This window comes from Hyalella azteca, unplaced genomic scaffold (assembly GCF_000764305.2).
Source record: "Hyalella azteca isolate HAZT.00-mixed unplaced genomic scaffold, Hazt_2.0.2 contig12949, whole genome shotgun sequence".
NCBI lineage: Eukaryota > Metazoa > Arthropoda > Malacostraca > Amphipoda > Hyalellidae > Hyalella > Hyalella azteca.
In genome coordinates this window covers 374,460-395,567 of record NW_025942889.1, presented here as the reverse complement: position 1 = coordinate 395,567, position 21,108 = coordinate 374,460, and the positions used below count along the sequence as shown (strand labels likewise).

General features: G+C 37.0%; 1 protein-coding gene across 4 annotated transcripts in view; it reads left to right on the top strand.

Annotated features, from left to right (window-relative positions):
* The window catches only part of LOC108666375 (solute carrier family 26 member 6), a 40,149-nt gene extending 20,943 nt beyond the window's left edge, over window positions 1–19,206 (top strand). For all 4 annotated transcript variants that reach the window (XM_047883464.1, XM_047883466.1, XM_047883465.1 and 1 more), the window contains one exon: window positions 18,341–19,206. In XM_047883464.1, the coding sequence (XP_047739420.1) occupies window positions 18,341–18,486 (146 nt within the window). In that variant the 3' untranslated portion in view covers window positions 18,487–19,206. The remainder of the gene's footprint in view (window positions 1–18,340) is intronic.
* Window positions 19,207–21,108: the final 1,902 nt, after the last annotated feature.

The following is a 21,108-nucleotide window of genomic DNA, read 5'->3' as shown; positions in this document are numbered from 1 at the left end:
CCATTCATTCGATTCACACGATACTTGAACACGAACGTCATTAATATGTTTTTATTTGACCGCTTAACATTCAGAAATATTCTAAGGTAACTATTGACTCTAATTTATTTGTTTGTAATTCATGTATTTAAACGCCACTATGTGTATGATTTTACTACAAGCATTCTGTGAGAAATAATTTTTAAGGTATTGTTGACGAATTTTAGTTTTAAACATTGGTGTCTAAGCCGTACAAAAGTTCTGTAGACTCCCGCATTTAACGCTCGTCTTGATCTTGACTTGGCTGCAGAGACAAGTCATTGGCTGCCATATAACATTTATGCAAAGTTTCGTGTAGTATATAATCTTAAATAATTATTGCTCGGGTTGTTATTACCTGAATGGTATGAATGATACGCCTCACATGACAAGAGATAAACTCGTATGAATTTAATCTCGAAGCCGGTAATAAAACAATCTACTTTATTTGCGTTGAGTAGTAGGTTGAGATTATTCTAGCTTTTCAGTAGGTATCAAGTTTATATCACAGTTCTGAAAAAGTTCTGTACAGACCATGGAGCTGGTCCCCAAACGATTTAATTAAAAAAATTCTTTAAACCTTATTTTTATCTTCTTTGCATTCGATTTATTAATTTTATTAATTCATTTGCGCTTCAACAGTAAAGTTATCTAACCAATTGATGATTTTCAACATGAACTCCTATTAAATATCACATTGAAAGTACAAATTTTATTTATCGACTATTTACGCAGACAGAGATTGAAATTATCTTTTAGCAATATTAATTTATCAATTAAGTTGGTTTCAATGGATCTTATATTTGATAATTTTTTTTAAGTTCTTGCTTCATGAATTCCCGCAAAAATTATTTTGTCGATTAGGGAAACATTTGGCTCTTAACATATTCTTCCGAATTATCCTGTTAATCCTAGTGGTACACAATTTGCTTTTACCAGCAAAGTTTGTTCACTACAAACCCGTTAATTTTTAATGATAATAGTAGTATAAGTCTCAATAATACAATCGATTAACTTAATTGAACCATCGCTAGGTTCAAGAGTGGACCAGCGAGGCCAGCCCAGGTATTGTGCATATATGTATACTTTACAATTTACTTATTACCCCAGTCAATGAAAACGCTTGAGGAATAATTTTCATAATCTTTACGACGCGGGAGTCCATTTTCCAGATTGCACTTGAACTCGAAGAGATCATTTCTACTTCGAGTTCTCGGACCGAAGATACTTTTTAAGGATATGAAATTGATTGCATTTCATTTTTCATCACACTGTTCTTAATTACTATGTACAAGGGAATAACCGCTATGGATCCTTAGTACATAGACGATACATATTTAGAATAGAATTTAAAATATCAACTCGTTCTGACGACATGCCTATGTTATTCATGACATTTTGTGATATTTAACTTGAACTACAGTTGGTACGTATGCCTCGACTTAATTTAATTAATTGCACAGCAGTTGCCTTGTCTTTCTCAGGTTTAGAGCAAAGCATAAAGCAATCCTCATGTTTTGAATTGCTTCGATTCCTGAGCTATCTAAAACTTGTAGCACGAAAGCTGTATTTTCTTCATTACATCAAAATTTGAATTAAAAATTTCTCAATAAAAAATAATGTCTTATATTTGTATTCGTTATTTATATAATTTATTTTATATATTTATTTATATTATCAAAATTAGGCTTTCTAGTTAAAATTTAGCGTAGACTTTTCTTCAATACTAGTAAAGTTTTTTCAGTTTCCAACATGTATTATAATAACATATTGTCCCGCATGAAAATAGCAAGAAAGTAAACTCTCTTCAATTAATTTCTATTTGCTTTCATTATCAATTTCTTGAATTATAAATGTTTATGAGAGACTTTTTTTAGTTAATTAGAACGAAGGATTTTTCCCAAAACGAAGTGTAAGTGTACAAGGTTAATTGATTCTTTTTAAATATTCCTGGTCAGGTTTGACTTTTTGGAAATTATATTTCTTCAATCTATAATTCATCTCAAATAGTGAAACTTTCATTTCAATTTTTCGATTCTCCATTGTGATTCTACTTCTGGCATATTTTTAAGATCTTTTATATGCTCTATATACCGCCTTTCTTCGCTTTATGCTCTAATAACAGGATTCCTTCATTTTTCTAATCTTCATTAAGAAAATTTTTAAACATATGTCCACTGATGACTCGATGAAATAATTCCTATAAAATGTCTAAAACATACATTTTCCGAATTGGTAATGGAGTTTCGTTCTCCTAACTACAATACATATGTATGTTATTTACACCAGACGCACGAACGTTTGTAGAAGTATATATCCACGCGCGGGTACAGGATGCTTTGCACGGACAAAAATTTCGATTTTGATATTCTGAGCGCATCAAGTCGTCATTAGAAAAGCATCGTGAAGGACAATCATTTTAGTTTTACAACCTTTGTTCGTGGATTGCCCGCAATTGTAGATGGATTGTACATAACTGTACCTTCGCTTGGATTGCCCGCCGGAGCAAAGGTATTTGCTGTAATAGGATGTGAATATATTTGTGAATAGATTTTATTGTGAACAAATTATGTGAATATTTAGCTTGTGTATAGTTATGAATACGTTTTAATGTTATTGGGAAACTACCAGGTTCGCATGAACTGTTGTCACGAATAAAAAATTTGTCAGGTCAGGATATACTTCAATTTTCACACCATAACACAGCTATAAAATGTGGGAGGTTACAAAGTCCGGTGAGACTACTATCCGACAGACGACTTAAATTTTAGAGTAGAGGCTTCTTTACTCTCCTCTCTCATGTCAGAATGATCTCCGTTCGTACGACACCAGTCTTCAAAGTTACGTTTCCTACTAAAGCAATATTGCAAATTTTACATCTTAATCAAAATGCATCATTTTCCTATACAGTGTACATCAAGCAGACGATACACATTGTTGACGTTATTAATAATTAACCAAGCCCTGTACATATTGCCCCCCCCCCCAACAAGTGCAAATCCCGATTGCACTTAAATAAAAACGCTTATTAAAGCTCATTACAAGACCATTTTGTACCGATATTCAGCACCTGCAATTGTCGAATATCGGTACAATTTCTTGAGTGGTCATCAAACGTGAACGTAATGTTAACGTCATTAAAATCATATGTCAACATTGTTAACCATCATTTATGTTTAAAAAGGAGAGCATTGTCAATAGTAAACTGTTCAGTCGTGATACAACTTGAAACGGGTACCAAAACGTTAGTAATGTTAGGACTTACGGTTTTATAAGCAACATGAATTGATCAGAATTGAATTTTCGATGCAAAATCAGGCTTAGTCCAAATTTGGCTTTTTTATGATACTTCTGTTCTCACAATTTTTGGAACTGACAATGAAGCTGATCATCGAAACAGTTCAGATTAAAATATGGCGACTCAGCGGGCGTTAATTACTTTGCATTTAAATTCAAGTTGAATGTATGAATGTGCATTGAAACGAATTCTCTCGCCGCTTACGATTTCTATCACGGCATTTATTCTCTCTTTTAAGCCCATTTCTTTATATTGTTACGTGGAACGGATTTTTGTTCACAAACATTGTTACCATGTAAAAACGATATTTTGCTTGTTCGGATATTAAAATAACAGTTAGTTATAGATCAAAATTGGAGTTCAAAAAGTAAAAAATACGCATCGGCAGCATAATAGCTAAAAATTCATTCTTTAAATATTCACAGTTACGTGGTACAGTAAATAAATAATACAGTAAATAACATTACGTGGTACAGTAAATAACTTCTAGAAACAATCAAGGTCTATAAGGTATATTTATGAAGCTATTTCACTCGACATTTGCAGAACAACTCTAAAATTGAGGATAGCGAAATTCATAGAAAGTAGGTTATTTCCTGTTTGTTGAGGACTGAAGCCTAATGCAACATACTGATGGCCTACGCGTCGTAAATATTATCACCCCAAAATCCCTGATGATCCACTCAATAATTCATCTATGTGCTGAGAACGTCATTAATTAGACGGCAGCTCACATCACTTCTCTATATATAAGCGCAAGAAAGACAATTATCGGAGGGCACCAGATATTCGTTCGATTATAGTAGGAGACAATAAGACAGGGCAAGTTGAGCACCAAGTCTCCAGCGACTCGTTTTGTAAAACAAATGAGTTGGGCATGGAATTTTGTATGCGAAAGACGGTACCTATATAATAACATGTCGACAATCGCTGATCACTTGGTCACTTCATGACCAACTGTGCTCGAGGGCGAATCGCGCGCGTCTCGTCGAGACTTCCCTCCTTTCGACTCTTTTTAGCGCATTTTCTCATTTATGGAAAAAAAGGCGCTATTGTGCTTGCCATGTCCATCTGTCTGTCTGGCGGTCCGTCCGTGACTTCACGTTTTCGTCGTCGAGAAAATGGGCTCTCTGTATCTCACTGCAATGAGTACTGAGTTATAGATTTTTTCTTTTTGTTACCTGAATCTGGTTAGTGATACATCGTTAATGTGTTGCGCTGAATACTTTGAAAGACTGCAGTAATACATTTTCACAACATAGCGTTCGGACAAGTGCAGGATGTGTTGACGCCGTACTTGCTCTCTATGTGACATCAATTTAATAAAATAAATAAATTGTGAATAAATTAACTTTCATCACAGAAGTTACCGGTCATTTCACCCTTCAATCTACTGTTCATGACAATCAAGTGATATGTTAAAAATATACACGGAACACATAGGTAGGAATCATTTCATGGCTTATTCCGTTCTTTGAACATTTACAAGGGAATAAATTGCAAAAAAAGTCTAACACTATTCTTAAAAGCTTGTGTAAAGATATGGAGCAATGACAGTTGTTATGGTCATGGCCTACAGTACGTGTGGTCACAGTGTGACCGTCACAGTGGTCAGGCCACATCAGGCCTACACTTCAGAGCCGACATCACTATGTTATGGTGCACCGGAGCTTATTTAATATCTCCACTACAATTGAGACCAGCATAGGATTGGATTGTTACCATTTCGGCTAGAATGTAGACGGCTCAAGTCGCAACCGTTTTCACTCGTTAAATCATATATCATATCAGAATTATATGAATTAACCTTCTTCACGTTTTGCAATGCCTTGCTATTCCTTCACTGAATACAAAATTTCAAATCCAAGTAAAATACACTTACTAAATACTGAAATACTAACATGGTTAGTACCCTAAAGACGCATCCAATCAGCCTATATATATTGGCGTTGCATGGCTTCAAACACACGAAGAAAAACTTTGACATATATAAATAAGAAAATGTATGTCTCGCTTGACTAGCTGCAGAACAAAAATTGCCGTGTTTTTCACCTGGAATATTTCAAGTAAAAATGCTCCACCAGTCGTGTATCGGGAGAGTAGTTGTGTCTTGCGAGACAATAGCTTATGTAGGTATTAGTCTGGCTTTTATAGTAAAAGATTATAACTAGTGATTTTTATTTGGTAATTGCTTCGCTGTGACCTCTCCTTGATCATCCTCTGACAGTTTACACACCGTTGTCTATTGTAGGTATATTTTTTCATTGTCCAGTTGAAAGTGTTCTCTTCTTAGTGTGCTAATATTTCCAAAATTTTTAATCTTGGTTGTTAACTAGAAAAATGAGTGTACCTCTTCATAGTAATAATTTAAAGTAGTAGTATTAAAGTATCACTATGTTCGCTGCTGGAGTTCAGCTGCAGTGGACTTCAGGTCACATTATGAGTACTGTCACTGAAATACAGATACAAATTTTGCAATAGGCCATAACAAAATAACATAACATAACAAATAGGCAACAGGCCATAGGCCTATTTCTTCAACGCCGACACTTCTATTCTAATAGCTAGGTTGTTTAGCTCATATTTCATCAGCTACTTAATCTGATAACCTTCTGGCTGTTTGGGGGCGGTTATTTCTCGTGCTTTTATCGGGTAAAGTTGTCCAAGACCCATGACAATTTGTTTATTTTTAGTGAGCATTGAAATGTAAGAAATATTTTAGTACACACATTCAAGTGAAAATAATTGCAATCTTTTTAAATATAATAAGCACTAAAATAAGTAAATTTGCTCCTTTTTCAAAAATGGCCTGAAGGACTTGACCAAATTTATTTTTAACCTAGGCAGGTTTGCTACTATTGAACATTCATGTCTAGAGTATATTTTGTGTTGATGCCTATATCTTTTTCAATATTTTCCAGCCTTTTTATTAGCACCTGCTTGTGACATCTGAAACTTGTTAGTTTTTTGTTTAGGCGAAAATAGTATTTCCTAATAATTTTCTTCGTGAAAATCAGTTATCTTATTGAAACCCACGTCAAACACTATTATATCGTACAGTAGAATAAGAAACTGTAAAATTATTCGTGCACACGATATACTTATTCGTAAGAGGCGATCGAGGTTATGCACCACAGAATACATAAGTTAGAAAACATTCAACTTGCTGCCCTGAGTTCACTACGACACGGTTCCATAAAAATAGAAGAGCTCAAACAAATTTTACTGTAATTGTCGCAATCATGATCTTCCTGTCTTTACTTGTACCAAAATTTATAACTTTCTATTGGATAAATGAATGTCTTTTATATCAATGGTGTGCGATTTTGTTATGCAAAACTGCACCATGCAACTATAAATCCTAAATAATATTATTCGATATTTCAATTATAATTAAATAATAGAATAATGCATTAATTAATCTAGAATTTAATTATTATTTAGCGTCTATCTCGGCAAACTATTAGCGTTCTATCTTTGTAAACCATTCATTTTGACTTCGCTGTTGCTCTATACTACTTCACTCTTCAATTCAGAAAGAACTATTAGATGAAGTCTTGATCATTGAGTGTTATTTCTTCTCTTTGGCAATCGGTTTAATAGAGTTGTGGCAGCTATTCGATGTCTAATAGTCAATTAACGTTTCCTTGCAAACTTTTGACAAAAAGTCGAAAGATTTCTAACTCATTCAGTATTCTACGACGCGAGCTTGATTGCTTCTTTATAATTCGTATCCAGCTCTCATATCTTTTATTAGTATCCCATTATCCTGTCATGGCCAAATCAGGTAGCGCTGGCAATTAGGAATTTTTGGCATTAAAGGGTCATAGTTTATTGACGATAAGGCACTGATTATACTAAAAATAATCTGGCATTATCCAGGGAATTTCAATTGTGCTAAATATTTTAATAATTAATATCTGGCCTACGATGGTCAATGTATCACAAACAGAAAAAAATCCTTGCCTCTCACTAAATTCGATGCCTAAACCTCCAACTGACTTGGGATGCGTAAGAAATTTACTGTGGAATGGGGGTATATGAAGCACGACGCGCAGCATTACACAGCCGAATATATCATGCTGTGAGTGATGGACAAACATGCAGCATTACACAGCCGAATATATCATGCTGTATGGTCAAATTTACGCTAAATTATAACTCTGGTGAAATTGACTTGTCAAAAAAAACATTTTTTACCCTACATCAGAATCGCGTGGCAGAACTAAAACGTAGTACTAAACTATTAACTCGCACGTGTTGATCAATTACTCTTGCAATCACGTACTGAATTGATAAAATTAATGACGCGCGACTTGAACTGAATTCTCTCCATAGACACAAGCATTATTTCTACGCGGAGTGTCACTTAATATTCTGAGGTCGACTCTTAATTTTTATTTTAATACAATCGGTGAAAAAGCTTGTTACTGACAATGAAGTATGGGCCTTTCCCTGAACAGATGGCTACATCGCATGCTAATTCCTCTATACCTCATCAAGTTGTTGTCCAGGGATATAGCTTTTAATACTTCTAATACATACGAATTGCACGAATTCCTCAATTATTATTTTAATTTGAATAAATAGCGATAAAAAATCGTTTTTAAACAATTGTTGTGTTCGAGAGGATTTAAATTGTTTCAAAAAGTTGACGAGTCTTCGGAATATTCGACGAATCTTAATTAATATCCATATTTACTTTCAGCTAACTCTTTTCTTTTTTATTTTGTTCAAAGTAGGGTAGCGACCAAAGACTATAGCGAAAGCTTTGCTTTAGAGTCTCGATTTTTGTTTTGTTAATTAACAACATTTATATTTTTATTTTTTCATTAAATATTTTTTCATTAAAATAATTTGTTCAATAGTTATATTTAGCAGAGTGGACAACCGATCAAGTACCCTGAACTATAACGCTGCCTCTTGACCGCAATGAAGGATAATGGCCACGTTTCTGTGTCGATCACGCGAGAAGCGCTGACCGTGTCAGGCAGGCGGGACCATGGAGGCTACCAGCTCCCACCCAATGAAGGTATGTTTGATTACAGAAAATTTTTCGATTGAAACTGCGCTCGAAAAATTTATATTGTATTAAAAATATTCACAAGTAAAATGTCTTAGCCCTACCAATTGAAAACAGTTTCACATAGAGCTAGGTTTCATCGGCTTCACTCTGAACCTCTTTTGCTTTTTGTCGCAACATTGAATAAAAAATTTGTAATAAATGAGATATTGGTAAATCCTATTATAATTTCGATCCTGTGTATTTTTTAATCAAAAATCTGTTGTGAGTCTAATAGCGGAGATGATTTACGCTTCAGGTGTTGGGGTTCGATGCCGGTCGAAAATGAAGAAGCATCTGAGCTGCTCAGCGGCGAGGCTCAAGGAGGGCGTGGTGAAGAAGATCCCAATGCTGGGGTGGCTGCCCAGCTATGACTTCAAAAATCTCCTTATCAGTGATGCCATCGCCGGTCTCACTACTGCCACCATACAGATCCCATTAGGTGTGAAACGAATCGGTTGTTTGGTTGCATTTTGTCGTTGAAATGACACTTATAATAATAGCGGTTTCAGTATTTAGTAGGCCGTAGGCCTGTCGCCGATTCTTAACATCGCAGAACACTGACAGCTTGTTGCGGGCTTGAACTCGCAACTCACTGCTTCAATTTTGAATATATTGAAGTTGAGGTTGATAATTAAAAGCTGCTCACTTGGTTATTTAAAAAAGTTCGATTAAGAATCAAGAATGGCCTGAAAAAACAATAAACGTTTCCTTTCATCAGAATATACTAAATTTCTCATTCCGCTCAGAAGAATTGCTCTAAACATTTGGCTGTGTCAACAGTCCTTAGGCTGTAAACTATGTATGTTCGGTGTAATACGTATATGAAAAATTATCAACAAATATTACAAAAATCGTTTAAGCTCAAAGTTTGTGAAACAACATTGGAGCTAATAATAGTACGAATTGTTTACAAAAAACAGGCATGGGCTTTATTCTGCTCGCGAACATCCCGGCCATCTGCGGCATCTACATGGCGTTCTTCCCCGTGCTGGTGTACGCCGTGCTGGCCTCCTCCCAGCACAACTCCATGGGTGAGACAGCACCCAACTCCAGGCGCTAGCCCGGCCCGTTTCAAATGTTTTAAACAATTGTGTCCGTCTGACCCAATTTGCGAACGTTATTTCTCACGCGTGAAATTTGCACTTTTCATGTCTGAGTCGACCTTTAAAACATTTAAACCGAATTTTCACAAATGAATTCCGGTCATCGCAAAGATATTCCCATTAATCTTAGCAACGCTCTATTCCTACTCAGGATATTCCCACACAAAACGTTCGAAGATACTAATTTAGCTACATACCCTTCTTTAAATTGTATTCTGTTCCTCATTTTACGTTATACATTTCCAATAATAATCGTCCTATTTGCATATCATCCGTGCTATGCACCAATGTGTGTTCATTAACTGTAGTACTCCTGATCTGTATTTTATTAATGAAAATGATGTTGTTCACTGGAGTTACGTACTAAGAATCGCATTCGCATCGTCGCAACATATCCTGAACCTAACTCAAAAAAATTCAGACGACCTTGTATCCTTTTTCAAGCACTAGCTCATTCTGAACAGTGAATCGCACAACTATGCAGCTTGCCACACATATAGCATTCCCTGTCTTCAATATTGAAATGTATCACAACTTACGACCTCTTCGTGATATTATGACTCATGATGCTGGCAATGTTTGATGTTATAATTTCGTTCATGAGAATTGATCTTTCCGCTCAATTTATAACAATAGGGAACTCTCAAACATTCAAATTATGTGCAATTCAAACATTCTGTGTGCAGGAGCGTTCGCGGTCATCACGCTTTTGACCGGCAAATTGGTGAACAAATACGCGACCTTCCCGGGCGAGTCAACGGTGGTTCCTGGAAATGCAACTGCTCTCCTAGCATCTGTGAACGCCACATTTGTTTCGGCAGACATGGCAGTCACTTACACGCCTGTCGAGGTCGCCACCATTGTCTGCTTCATGACTGGAGCCTGGAGCGTGAGTTTTTAATGTTATGTCCATCACTATAATTGCTCAACGACTGATATCGAGTTATGTTTGTCTCGTGGCTATAATTTTGGTCATATTGATTAATGTCTCTTAGTATCCCATTCTATTGTATATCTGGCTGCACTATCACCGAATACCTGTGTTTTTCGAACCCTCTTTCCCCATGCCCCGACCTATATGACACCAATATATCACCTATATGACGCCTCCACCATTAACAAACTCACCTCCAAAATCGTGACCAACACATCTATTAAAATTTACTTGACGCCAGTCATACTCTTTGACTTCAGAGCAAAACGGACTATTTTTGAGGTAACTGGACAGAGCCAATGGAAGCCACACTGCGGACGAAACATGACATAATAGCCCTGGATTGGTGCACATGACGTCATCCTCATCAACATCTTTAATGAGTTCAGTCCTTGTGAGCGAGAACGAGATCCCCCTCAAGATATTAGTTACCTGTGCACTGCTGCCAGCTAGATGGACAACAAATTACACTCCAATGCTGCCATAACATAAACCTAATCTACAAACTGCACGATAATTTCGACACGGACATGCTCGCAATGACAGTAGACACTGAACAATTAAGGGCCCATCACGATTGGAAAAACAGTATCTAATTGACTTCCAACCCCAATCAAATCCCATAAACCGAAAATCAACCTAATCGTGGGCTGTGCGCCTCTTTTCGTCTCCTACTGTATTCTCATTTATCTTTCATGGTACTCTTGCACTGGGTACCTACCTCTTTGATCCTCACTTTCCTAGTGGCACCGCACACTCGCGCACTCTAAGTAACTAACAATTTACAAGATGTTTTACTGTTGCAGATATATCAATAAATTTCATAGAGAAAGATTTTATTTATCAACTTACATTTTAATTAGGTCTCATTAGTTATTATCAGCAAAAATTAACACAGTACCTACGTAAATAACTCGCTTGGTCTTCCTCTGTAGTATTTAGTGTGTGCTTGCTTTTTAAAGTGATTTTATTACTGGTCAGAAATAACAAAAAACTTTTTACCTCTATGTTCTCTTCTCTTCGGTGGCATGATTTTGGAATAAATTAGTGTTCCTGTGCTGCAGGTTTTGATGGGTCTGCTCAGCTTGGGCTCCGTGACTGTGTTCTTCAACGACATGTTGGTATCGGGCTTCAGTACAGGAGCTGCAGTGCACGTCTTAGTGTCCCAACTAAAAGACGTTTTTGCCGTCAAAGTTACTCGATTTTCGGGACCTTGTAACATTATTTATGTGAGTCCTTCATCAGGACGAAAACGTCCCGATTTATTTGTTCTTATCTTATTTTCAACTCTGAAGTACATGTTTTACTCTGTGCTCAAGGCTTGAAATCACTTGATCTTAATCACCAAATTAATGAAATGTGTGGCGGAAACTTAACGAGAGATGGAAAGGTACGGATGTAGGTTAGGGCCTTTAAAGTTGGTTGCACAAACATTCATGATGAGGGACGAAGTGGGAGACCTTCAGTCATTACCAATGACCTGATTCAAAACGAAGACTGTAAAGCGAAAGAAAATAGACGAGCCACTATTCCGTCCTTAGCTAATGTTTCCTGCTATCTCATGCAGGAAACATTAGCTAAGGTATTCTCAAGTATTCCTTGCAAAATTGTCTTTTCAGGCGGAGAGCTTGTTTGACGATAGAATCCAAAAACTGGTCACAAGAAACGATAAATGCCTCAATATTAATTAGAATTAGATTATGTATAAACTGGAGTGTGAGAAAACGCTAGTTCATTATTTGTAGTCTGTTGAAGTCCAGTTATTGACGGAGTATTGTTGTACCACTTCCACCCGGGTTTATTGGGTGTTGTGGCTGTCCAGTAGCGTAGGGTGGAGCGAGAATACGTATTTCTGTAAATTGGCTACCCGACTATGATTTCATACGTGGAAAGCTGTCAAATGAATTCCTTACAAAAAATTCTTAATATAATTTATTACAGAGAAAAAAATTTGAAAAAGAAAAAAGAAACAGCGTATTTTGAATGTCATTTATTGTTCAATACAGTTAACGCATATTATAAAGGTGAGAATGCTGCTTAAAATTTCTTTATTCAATTATAACTCATTAAGCAAAGTATTATTGCACAATAAGTTGAGTGTGGTTTTGACTCCGCACCTGCAGCCGCTGAAAGATTTGTAGAAAAATTCAAGTCATTAAATTGAATTTGGTCTTAAATTTAAACATTTAACACAGACGGACCTGAATTTGAATTTATTCCAGGGCATCGGCAACATCTTCAGTTCGTTCTTCTCGTGCGGACCAATGGCGGCGTCAATCACCAGAGTCCTGATCCAGGAGAGCGCTGGCGGCATGACGCAGATCGCTGGCCTGGTGTCTGCCTTCGCCATCTTCTGGGTGTTGCTCTTCATAGGGCCTGTACTTGAAGTGCTGCCTAAGGTACCAAAGAAACATTTCATTTCGATCGTAATCACAGATATATGTATATTCAACTCAAAACATTTACTTTATCCATATTGAATTGCACATAATTGTATTTTGCAAAAAGACACTTATAGTCGTACAATTATCGCGGCGCAACAATAATAGCAACGTAACTGCAAATACATATACATAGTTGTATTTTATTTGAGCCTATCTTTGAAGACGTTATTCGTCACATACGTAACATGAGAATGGTTGCGACAGAATGAGTTGGTCAAGTATACTTTTGTAAAATTAATTGTGTGTATTATTCACAGGCCTGCTTGGGAAGCATCATCGTGGTGGCCATGAAAGATATGCTTGTTAAGGTAAAATGTACACTAACATGGAAGTCTAACATATGGTTCTCCTTTTCTTAATTGAGAAGTGAGAGAATTTCAACCATCACACCATAATAGTCTAATAAATCCAATTTCTCATCTTTTATTAACTCGTTTTCAGTAACTTGTTTACTCGCCAGGTTTTTGACATGATTGCCATGTGGAAGGTCAGCAAAATAGACGCCATGCTTTGGACCGTGACGGCTTCGGCTGTCGTTCTCATTGACGTTGACTTCGGTCTTCTTATTGGAGTTTTGATGGCGATCGCCGTCCTCGTCATCAGAGGCCAGCACCCAAAGATAACTAAACTGGGCCAGCTTCCCGGCACTGACCTTTACTTGGACATCAATACCTATAAAAAAGTAAGATTTGTTGTAGTTAGCGAAGAATGTTAGTGTGAATTCGACTAGTGTCATAACAGCAAGCTAAATTATTATTGATAGTTCTTTTAACTGTAAATATAATTGCAATGTGATATTGTTCAAACAAGTGAAATTGTTATGACCAATGATATAACCAATTGAATTTTGATTTTACACTTCCAACTGCATGAAGGGCCTCCGCATAGCATAAATGGATAAGGTATCGTGCAAACTTCGATGAATTTTGCTTATTGGTAAATTGGTAATGAACACAAGGTAACAGAGAAACGTTTTGTGTAGCTTCCAATTTCGGTCCGTTTCATTAGAGTAAATTGGATTTTCCTCTGTTATTGGCAATTTTAATTAATTTAATGCGCATTCCTCGCTCAAGTAATAACTCAAAAACTAGGACGACTTCCTGAGCGTAGCTCAGAGAAGTAAATAGATTATACCAGCAAAAGTGAGAATCAGAGAAGAAGTATTTGCAAGATAAGAATGCCACGTACGTCGTATACGGCGAGTTAAGAGTCTACTTCAAGGAGCGGCAAAGTCTCTGAGAATTGTAGCTCTGTGTAAAATCTGAGCTCGCATGCTAGTTATGCCGGCATCTGCCCTTGTCCCCATAGTCACTTTAGCGACACATCTATGGCTATGTTGTTCTAGAGCCAAGGCAACATGCGTTTCCATATGGTTAACTCTTCCCACTTGCTTATCCGTGAGCTTACGCAGAACCTAGCTAATCAGTCAGCGGCCTACAGCTGAATGTTTATGGCTTGCATCACACCATACTTCCGGGCACGTTCAAGTCACGGTACCGTCCAATATTCGTTTCTATTCTATAAGTATAATTATAAGTATTTCTATAGAAGCATTCGCACCAGCCGTTAAAGGCACCCACCTGCCCTGCCAGGCACGGTCACGAGTCACGACACGATCAAGGCAAAAGATATTTTAAAAGGGCCATGACTGGCATGGCACGTGATATGAAATACACTGAAGTGTTGAACGCACCTGTCATAGAACGGACCGTGACTGGCATATGCCGGTCATGCCAGTCACGTAGCGTTGCCAACAGAAATATTATCACACCAGATCTAAGAAATCTGGTATGTTGAGATGGCACCTGGTATGGATATTTTTGATGCGGTATAATGACTAAAATATTGTAATTTGGTTATCGGGACCTCAATGTTAAATGATAAACTCCTGAAATGAAAATTTTGCAACCAACTTTAGATACTCACATGTAAGGATCGAATTTAGAACTATGTACATAGTTTCGAATAATTCATAAATTTTTGAGCGCTATGACTACGCTACGTGCCAATGCTTCAATGTACAATTTGGCTCTTCCAATGCTACTTCTGATTAGTAATATCCTGCCGCAATAAATCTACGAGACGTTCACTCCATCACTGAATATAAAAAAATTGCTGCTCAAAATTATATAGCAGGAAAAACTGAGTGTTTGAGAGCTTAAAGTAAAATCAAAGGAAATAAAAATATTGTATTCGTATTTTACAGGCTACGGAGCTGGATGACATGATGATTTTGAGCATTGATGGCCCCTTGCATTTTGCCAACCGCGAATACTTCAAGGCGAATCTCTTCAAGGCGTCTGGCATCAACCCAGTGGCTCTGAAGAAACAGAGATCCGATGAAGCTAAAAAGAACTCCGATTTTTCCAACGACACATTGAAAGAAGTAGGTCCTTTTTGCATTTTATTTCTTATACCTGTATTAAGACATGATATTTACCTGATTTATCTAATTTATTCCTTTGTAAACGTTAGAGGCTCACAAAATCGAAGACATAAATACTTCACGCGAAAGTTATATTTTTACTCTAAAAGCATCATCCAAAACTGTCCTCATTTTTATCAAAAGATTTGCTTCTGGGTAACCCTAAATTTCTCAATTCCGCTTATCTTTGCTTTTAAAATTATATTTACTGCTCAGTGCTCATGCACTGTTGGGCGGTTTATGTACGGCTTAGAGCGATTGTATTGGTGGCTTGCTTCTCATTAGCTCGCTGGTTCATTTCCATGAAGGGTGTTTGTACCTTTGGCTTTTAGCAAATAATCACTAAGGCTACTTTGCCTTGTAGCAGGCTTGCGCACGGAAATTAAGGAGTATGAAATATATGCTGGTATTGGCCAATGCTGGCCTCTGGCATGCATCTCAATATAATAAGGCTTGAAAGCAATGAAACTAACATTATTTTATCAGTTTAGTTTCGCTTTGTAGATTTTGGCCCAACAAAATTCTCTCGTTGATCAAGTTTACAATATATTTGGCAGGAACAATGCACTCAATTCTGGAGATCATGTCGGATTTTCAGTCTGAATTTACAAACTAATAATTTGATACCGTTTAAAAATAATTTGTTTTAATATAATTTACTCTGTAACTGAGTGAATCTTAAAATATTCCAAGCTCCATTTTAAGCAAATTTTTGTGAAAAACGCGTTAATCCAAACGTAAATATTAATAATTTATCGAGATGGTAACGTGTATTTTCTTTTAGTACAAATGAGATAAAGTTTTTGTTAAACTTAATCACAGCTCAATCCCAATGCAATTAGCATTGAAAGGTCTATGAAATCTCTATTCTGCGACCGTCAAGAGACGACTCACTTCTCTCCTTTTCTGAAGCAGATCAAGTACCTCGTGCTGGACTGCAGGGGTGTGAGCTCCTGTGATGCCCCTAGTGCTATGTACCTCGCCAGGATGCATGGCGTCTACAGTGCCGTAGGAATAACTCTATGTTTGGCTTCCGTTTCAGGTCAGCATTACTGTTTACTTATCCCACTCAAGTATTATGGTTGATATATTACACAGTAAATTTTTCGGCTGTTGTCAATCTCAGCTCTTATATTAGAGTATCGGTTGAGCCGTGCTATGCAAGGCGGACGTTCTTGCTACGCGGGCTCTCAACCGGCCTTTTCGCTATGCCGGTTAACACTATTTACGCACTTTCTGCTGAAGAGTTTCAGTAAAAAGACTGAAGTGGAGTCAGTGAAAGAGAATGCGAATAGAAAGTGGAAGCGAGTAAAAGTGGTTATCTGTTTTTCTTACCGAATAAAAAAAATTTTTAAGCTAGTGAGAGAGCACAGTGTAGTGTGCTGCTGGGCTTTTGGTCTACCCTAATTTCTCCTTTGTCACTTTTACCCTGCACCTCCGTCTATCTTTACCTTCGTAGGAGCTGGAAGACAAGTAATTAGTAGATTTTATGTCTGTAGATCCAGGCCTGTAAATAATGTAGGAAGTAGCTGAATACAGCATAGTGTAAGTGCACTAAAAGTTTTAAAAGGCTTTTATACGAACTCGGATTCCGTTTGTGAACTGTTAACTGTAATCGCAAACGAGTGTATATATACATTATTTGTTTTGCAGAAATACTCCCTAAAAATCACTGGGGGAAAATTTTACTTGTTGAATTTCCGGTATCAAGTTTCATAATAGAATAGAAGTGTCGGCACTTAAGAAATAGGCCCATGACCTGTTGCCTATTCTTGTACTTTTCGTGACGTGTTCTGTTGTTTGTCGCTGTCCTGCATGCGCCCGAAACTCGCTAGAGTTTGGAAACGCCGTGTGGTCACCGAAACTTGAAAAAGACAAAAATTTAGTAGCGAGTGTTCTAATACGTGCAAGAAGGATAATTCCAGGTTTAAAGGGCAAGGTCTATGAAGAAAGTTAATAGATTCTGAAGCGTCCAAGCCTATGTTATCGACGTCTGCATGGTGACCTCACTGACGTATACAAGCAAACTCATGGTTTATACAAGGTCCCTGAAGGATTACTAGAATTTGAAACAAGAACCAACGCCAGGGGCCACGGCTATAAACTAAAAAAATATAACTCAGTACTCACGGCAGTGAGTGACAGAGAGCGCATTTTCTCGTGCATAAATCAGTTTTCATTGCGATAGTACAGTGCATTAGAGCTAGAGATGTCGTATCTTTGATACAGACACGCCCGCTTCTTAAAATTGACGAAAACCTGAAGTCACGGACGGACGGACAGACAGACAGACGGACGGACATGGCGAGAACAATAGTGCATTTTTTCTATAAAAAGAAAATGCGCTAAAAACTTCGTTGCGACTCATCGACGCGAAATCACTTCTCGCTTCGAGCCACCGGTATGCGGAAAAGCCGCCCTGATTGCACCGCTGACGCTCCGAGTATGAACGTGTTCAAGAACAGACTAGATAAAGCTATTGAGGAATTTATGTTCAGACTTGAAATGCTTAGCACCATATCGAACCCGGTGAAAATCTAGTAGCTATTCCAAGGTATCGTCAGTTTTGAAATGATCCGGTACCGGTAGTGAAGAGTCACGGAAAGTGCAAGAATCGGCGACAGGCCTATTCTTCAGCGCCGACATTACCATATGATATGACATGATATTCTCAGAACTGATGCGTTGATGTTAACACTGTTTCATGTTAACCCCAATAGCAATTTTAGGACCTTTCTTGTACAAATTTCCATGCCTGTTTTTTTCAATTACTCATGCTAACTTTTATATATGTACGACCACTAAAATCAACTGTTCTACAACTGTACGTGGAGAATATCTTATAAATGCAACTTTGTTACCACCTCTTTCTGTATCTATATTACGATGATATCAACAACAACTTGGTTCTACATATCAAGTTGCCAACTTTTTCTATTCACCATGAATGTCTTGACAGTATTTCATGTTAAAAAATTTACAAACCATATAAACAATAATTGAAGAGCACAAAATTTTATAATTTAAGTCATGCTGACGTAATTTTGTCACAGATGACGTGATGCGGTCGCTGGAGGTGACGGGAGCGCTGGCCACCATCACCGCCGGCCGTCTCTTCCACTCTGTACACGACGCCGTCACGTTACTCAGGGCTGATAACACCCCTACAGCGGAAGAAGATATCGTGTCTCAATTCTAATCGAGCACGTACTGAGAGAAAATTTTACTGAAGAACAAACTTACAGTAATGCCTCACCTCTCGCGGGTGATAGGTTCCCTGCGATAGCAGAAATCGGCGATGGAGATCAACTCATTGTACTTATTTATGTATTTACGTATATTGTGGTTGTTTGGTATATTTTCATTGTTTTAAGTCTCTACAAACCCCTCATATACTCTCACTGCCGATCGATTCTCTGAGACCTATGAACCAGTGACGATCCGCTAATAATTTCCATCATTGATTTATATACAGCGATGAAGTGAAGCTGTCGTTGATGAAGCGTTATAAAGAGAAGAATTACTGTAGTGCTGCGCTCATTCCACGCATACCATGTAGTCTATTAAACAAACCTCAGGTGAGGTTTTTTGGCATCTTTACTCATTGATGTGAAATAATGAAATCAGTAGAAAATTAGGCCGAATCTCATCATTAATTTCACTTACGCATAATTAAAATCAACGATCAGTTAGAAGTCTATTTGGTTTAAATTTTTTATTTCGGGGCAGTTCTAATCGTTAACACAAATAAGTCCACAAAAAATACTTTTCCACGAAGATGAACCTGGAACTCCCTTTCCTCAGCAGCAATTGCATAATGAGTGGCCTTGTAATCTGCATCTTCTAGGAGTTGTAAATAACCGTATTGCTTTGTTGTTAATAATTATCATTTCCTTTCTTTTCCTTTCTGTTTATTTTTTCCTTTCTTCTTTCCTGAGTTTTTCTTTTCCCTAATTTTCCTTTTTCCTCCTTTTTCCCTTCCCTTTATTCTCCTCAATTCTCATTCTTTTCCATATTGTTCATTAATTTTACGGGATAATCTTGGAAATACTTTTCATCAGTATCCCATTTAACAGCACATGCACATATGTGGCCCTATAATGTGCATCTTGTACTAGTTGTTATGTTAATTACCGTGTTGCTTTATTGTTCATTTTTCTACATGGGGGATTGTTCAACTAGTCTCGCGTGACTTCCCAGAATTCTAAAAAATAATATCGAAATGATAACAATACTATAATATATATATAAAATAATGTCCCTCTATTAATTGTACTAAATTTTTATAAGCTACAACAATGTTGTAACCTAAATGATGTTTTCTCATCCAATTGCGGCTCTCAATTGAACCGTGTGAGAACCTTGCCTGTTAGGGATGACCTCATGAATCAAAAAATTTCGGTCCCCTCTGTTTCTATAGGGATCAATAATGCATCATGTATTTTCTCGGATTATTTATTACAGCATACCAACTTTTTAATTATAATTTATTAACCGTTTTGTTTTCTATCTTTTTCTTTCCCGTCCGACGTGCACCAAGGCTATATTACAAAAATTTTCTCATTTGATTCCATTGAAGTTGATTTTTTAGTATATGAAGACGAATTAACTTGATCTCATTTCTGACCGATTGTTTTATTGACAAATTTGGAAACAACTGAGCTGCGAATTTATCAAATTATTTCGGTGATTGCAAACTAAATTACAAAAGGGTCAATTACAGCAATTTCAAAACGAGTCTTAATGCGGTCGTGTCACACGAGAAACAAAAATAAATAAAAAAAAATAATAAATCATATGCCAGGCTCGCTGCGTTTTTGCGTCAAGAAAACTCAAGACAATATTCTCTAACTTCAGTCACGTTAAATACCATGCATAAAATAATTCCCTCAGCCAGCGTGCTCAAGTTACCTCCGCGATCTAAAGGACAGCTCACAATTTGGATGTTATAATTAAATCGCATATATTTCGTAACAAATTTATATAAATTTGGTTGCGACTTATCTGAAATCTTCGTTACCCAGTCATCAGTACCAACTACCTTCAACAGACATCACCGTTCTATTTATCAGCGTCCCAATTAAAATGCTATACTCGGTCAGCTTCATCACTACCATGCAAGATTGTTCTCGTTACCCTCCTCCTCTGCACAAACAAATCGTTTGTCCAGACTCAACAAACATATACCGACCCACTTATAGCGTAGCCTTTCTTTTGTATTCCCTTGTTCCTACATTTACTGAAACATAAATGTGCAAAATTGAATTGAAAAATATACATATAATATACATGCTTAGATTATGCTCGAAATATACTGCAAGTATTGTTTTGGGAGAACTTCCATCATAAAAAGTTAATTTTTCTTGGTTTAAGAGAGCTAATTTTTTCTCCGGTCATCCAACGTTGCTGACAACCAATGAAATCCGTGAAGGTTCTACGTGTTTTCTCTGAAACCCATCTTGATTCATAGCAGACTATGCAATAGTGAATTCATTGAGGTTTGAAAGGCGTTGCATGAAATTTGTCGAATTTCTCCTGACGAGAAGATTAAATTGGAGACAATATAACATAACATAACATAATGATGTCGGCGCTGAAATGTAGGCCTGATGTGGCCTGTCACCGATTTTTTTCCTTTTCGTGCCTTGTTCATAGATCTAAACTCGTGTCATTTGACCGGATCTTTTCATGACTGGCGATAGTTTGAAGTAGCTACTAGACTTCCACCGGGTTCGATAAGGAGCTAGGCATTTCAAATCTGAACATATATTTTTCCATAGCTTTATCTAGTCTGTTCTTGAACGCGTTCATACTTGGAGCT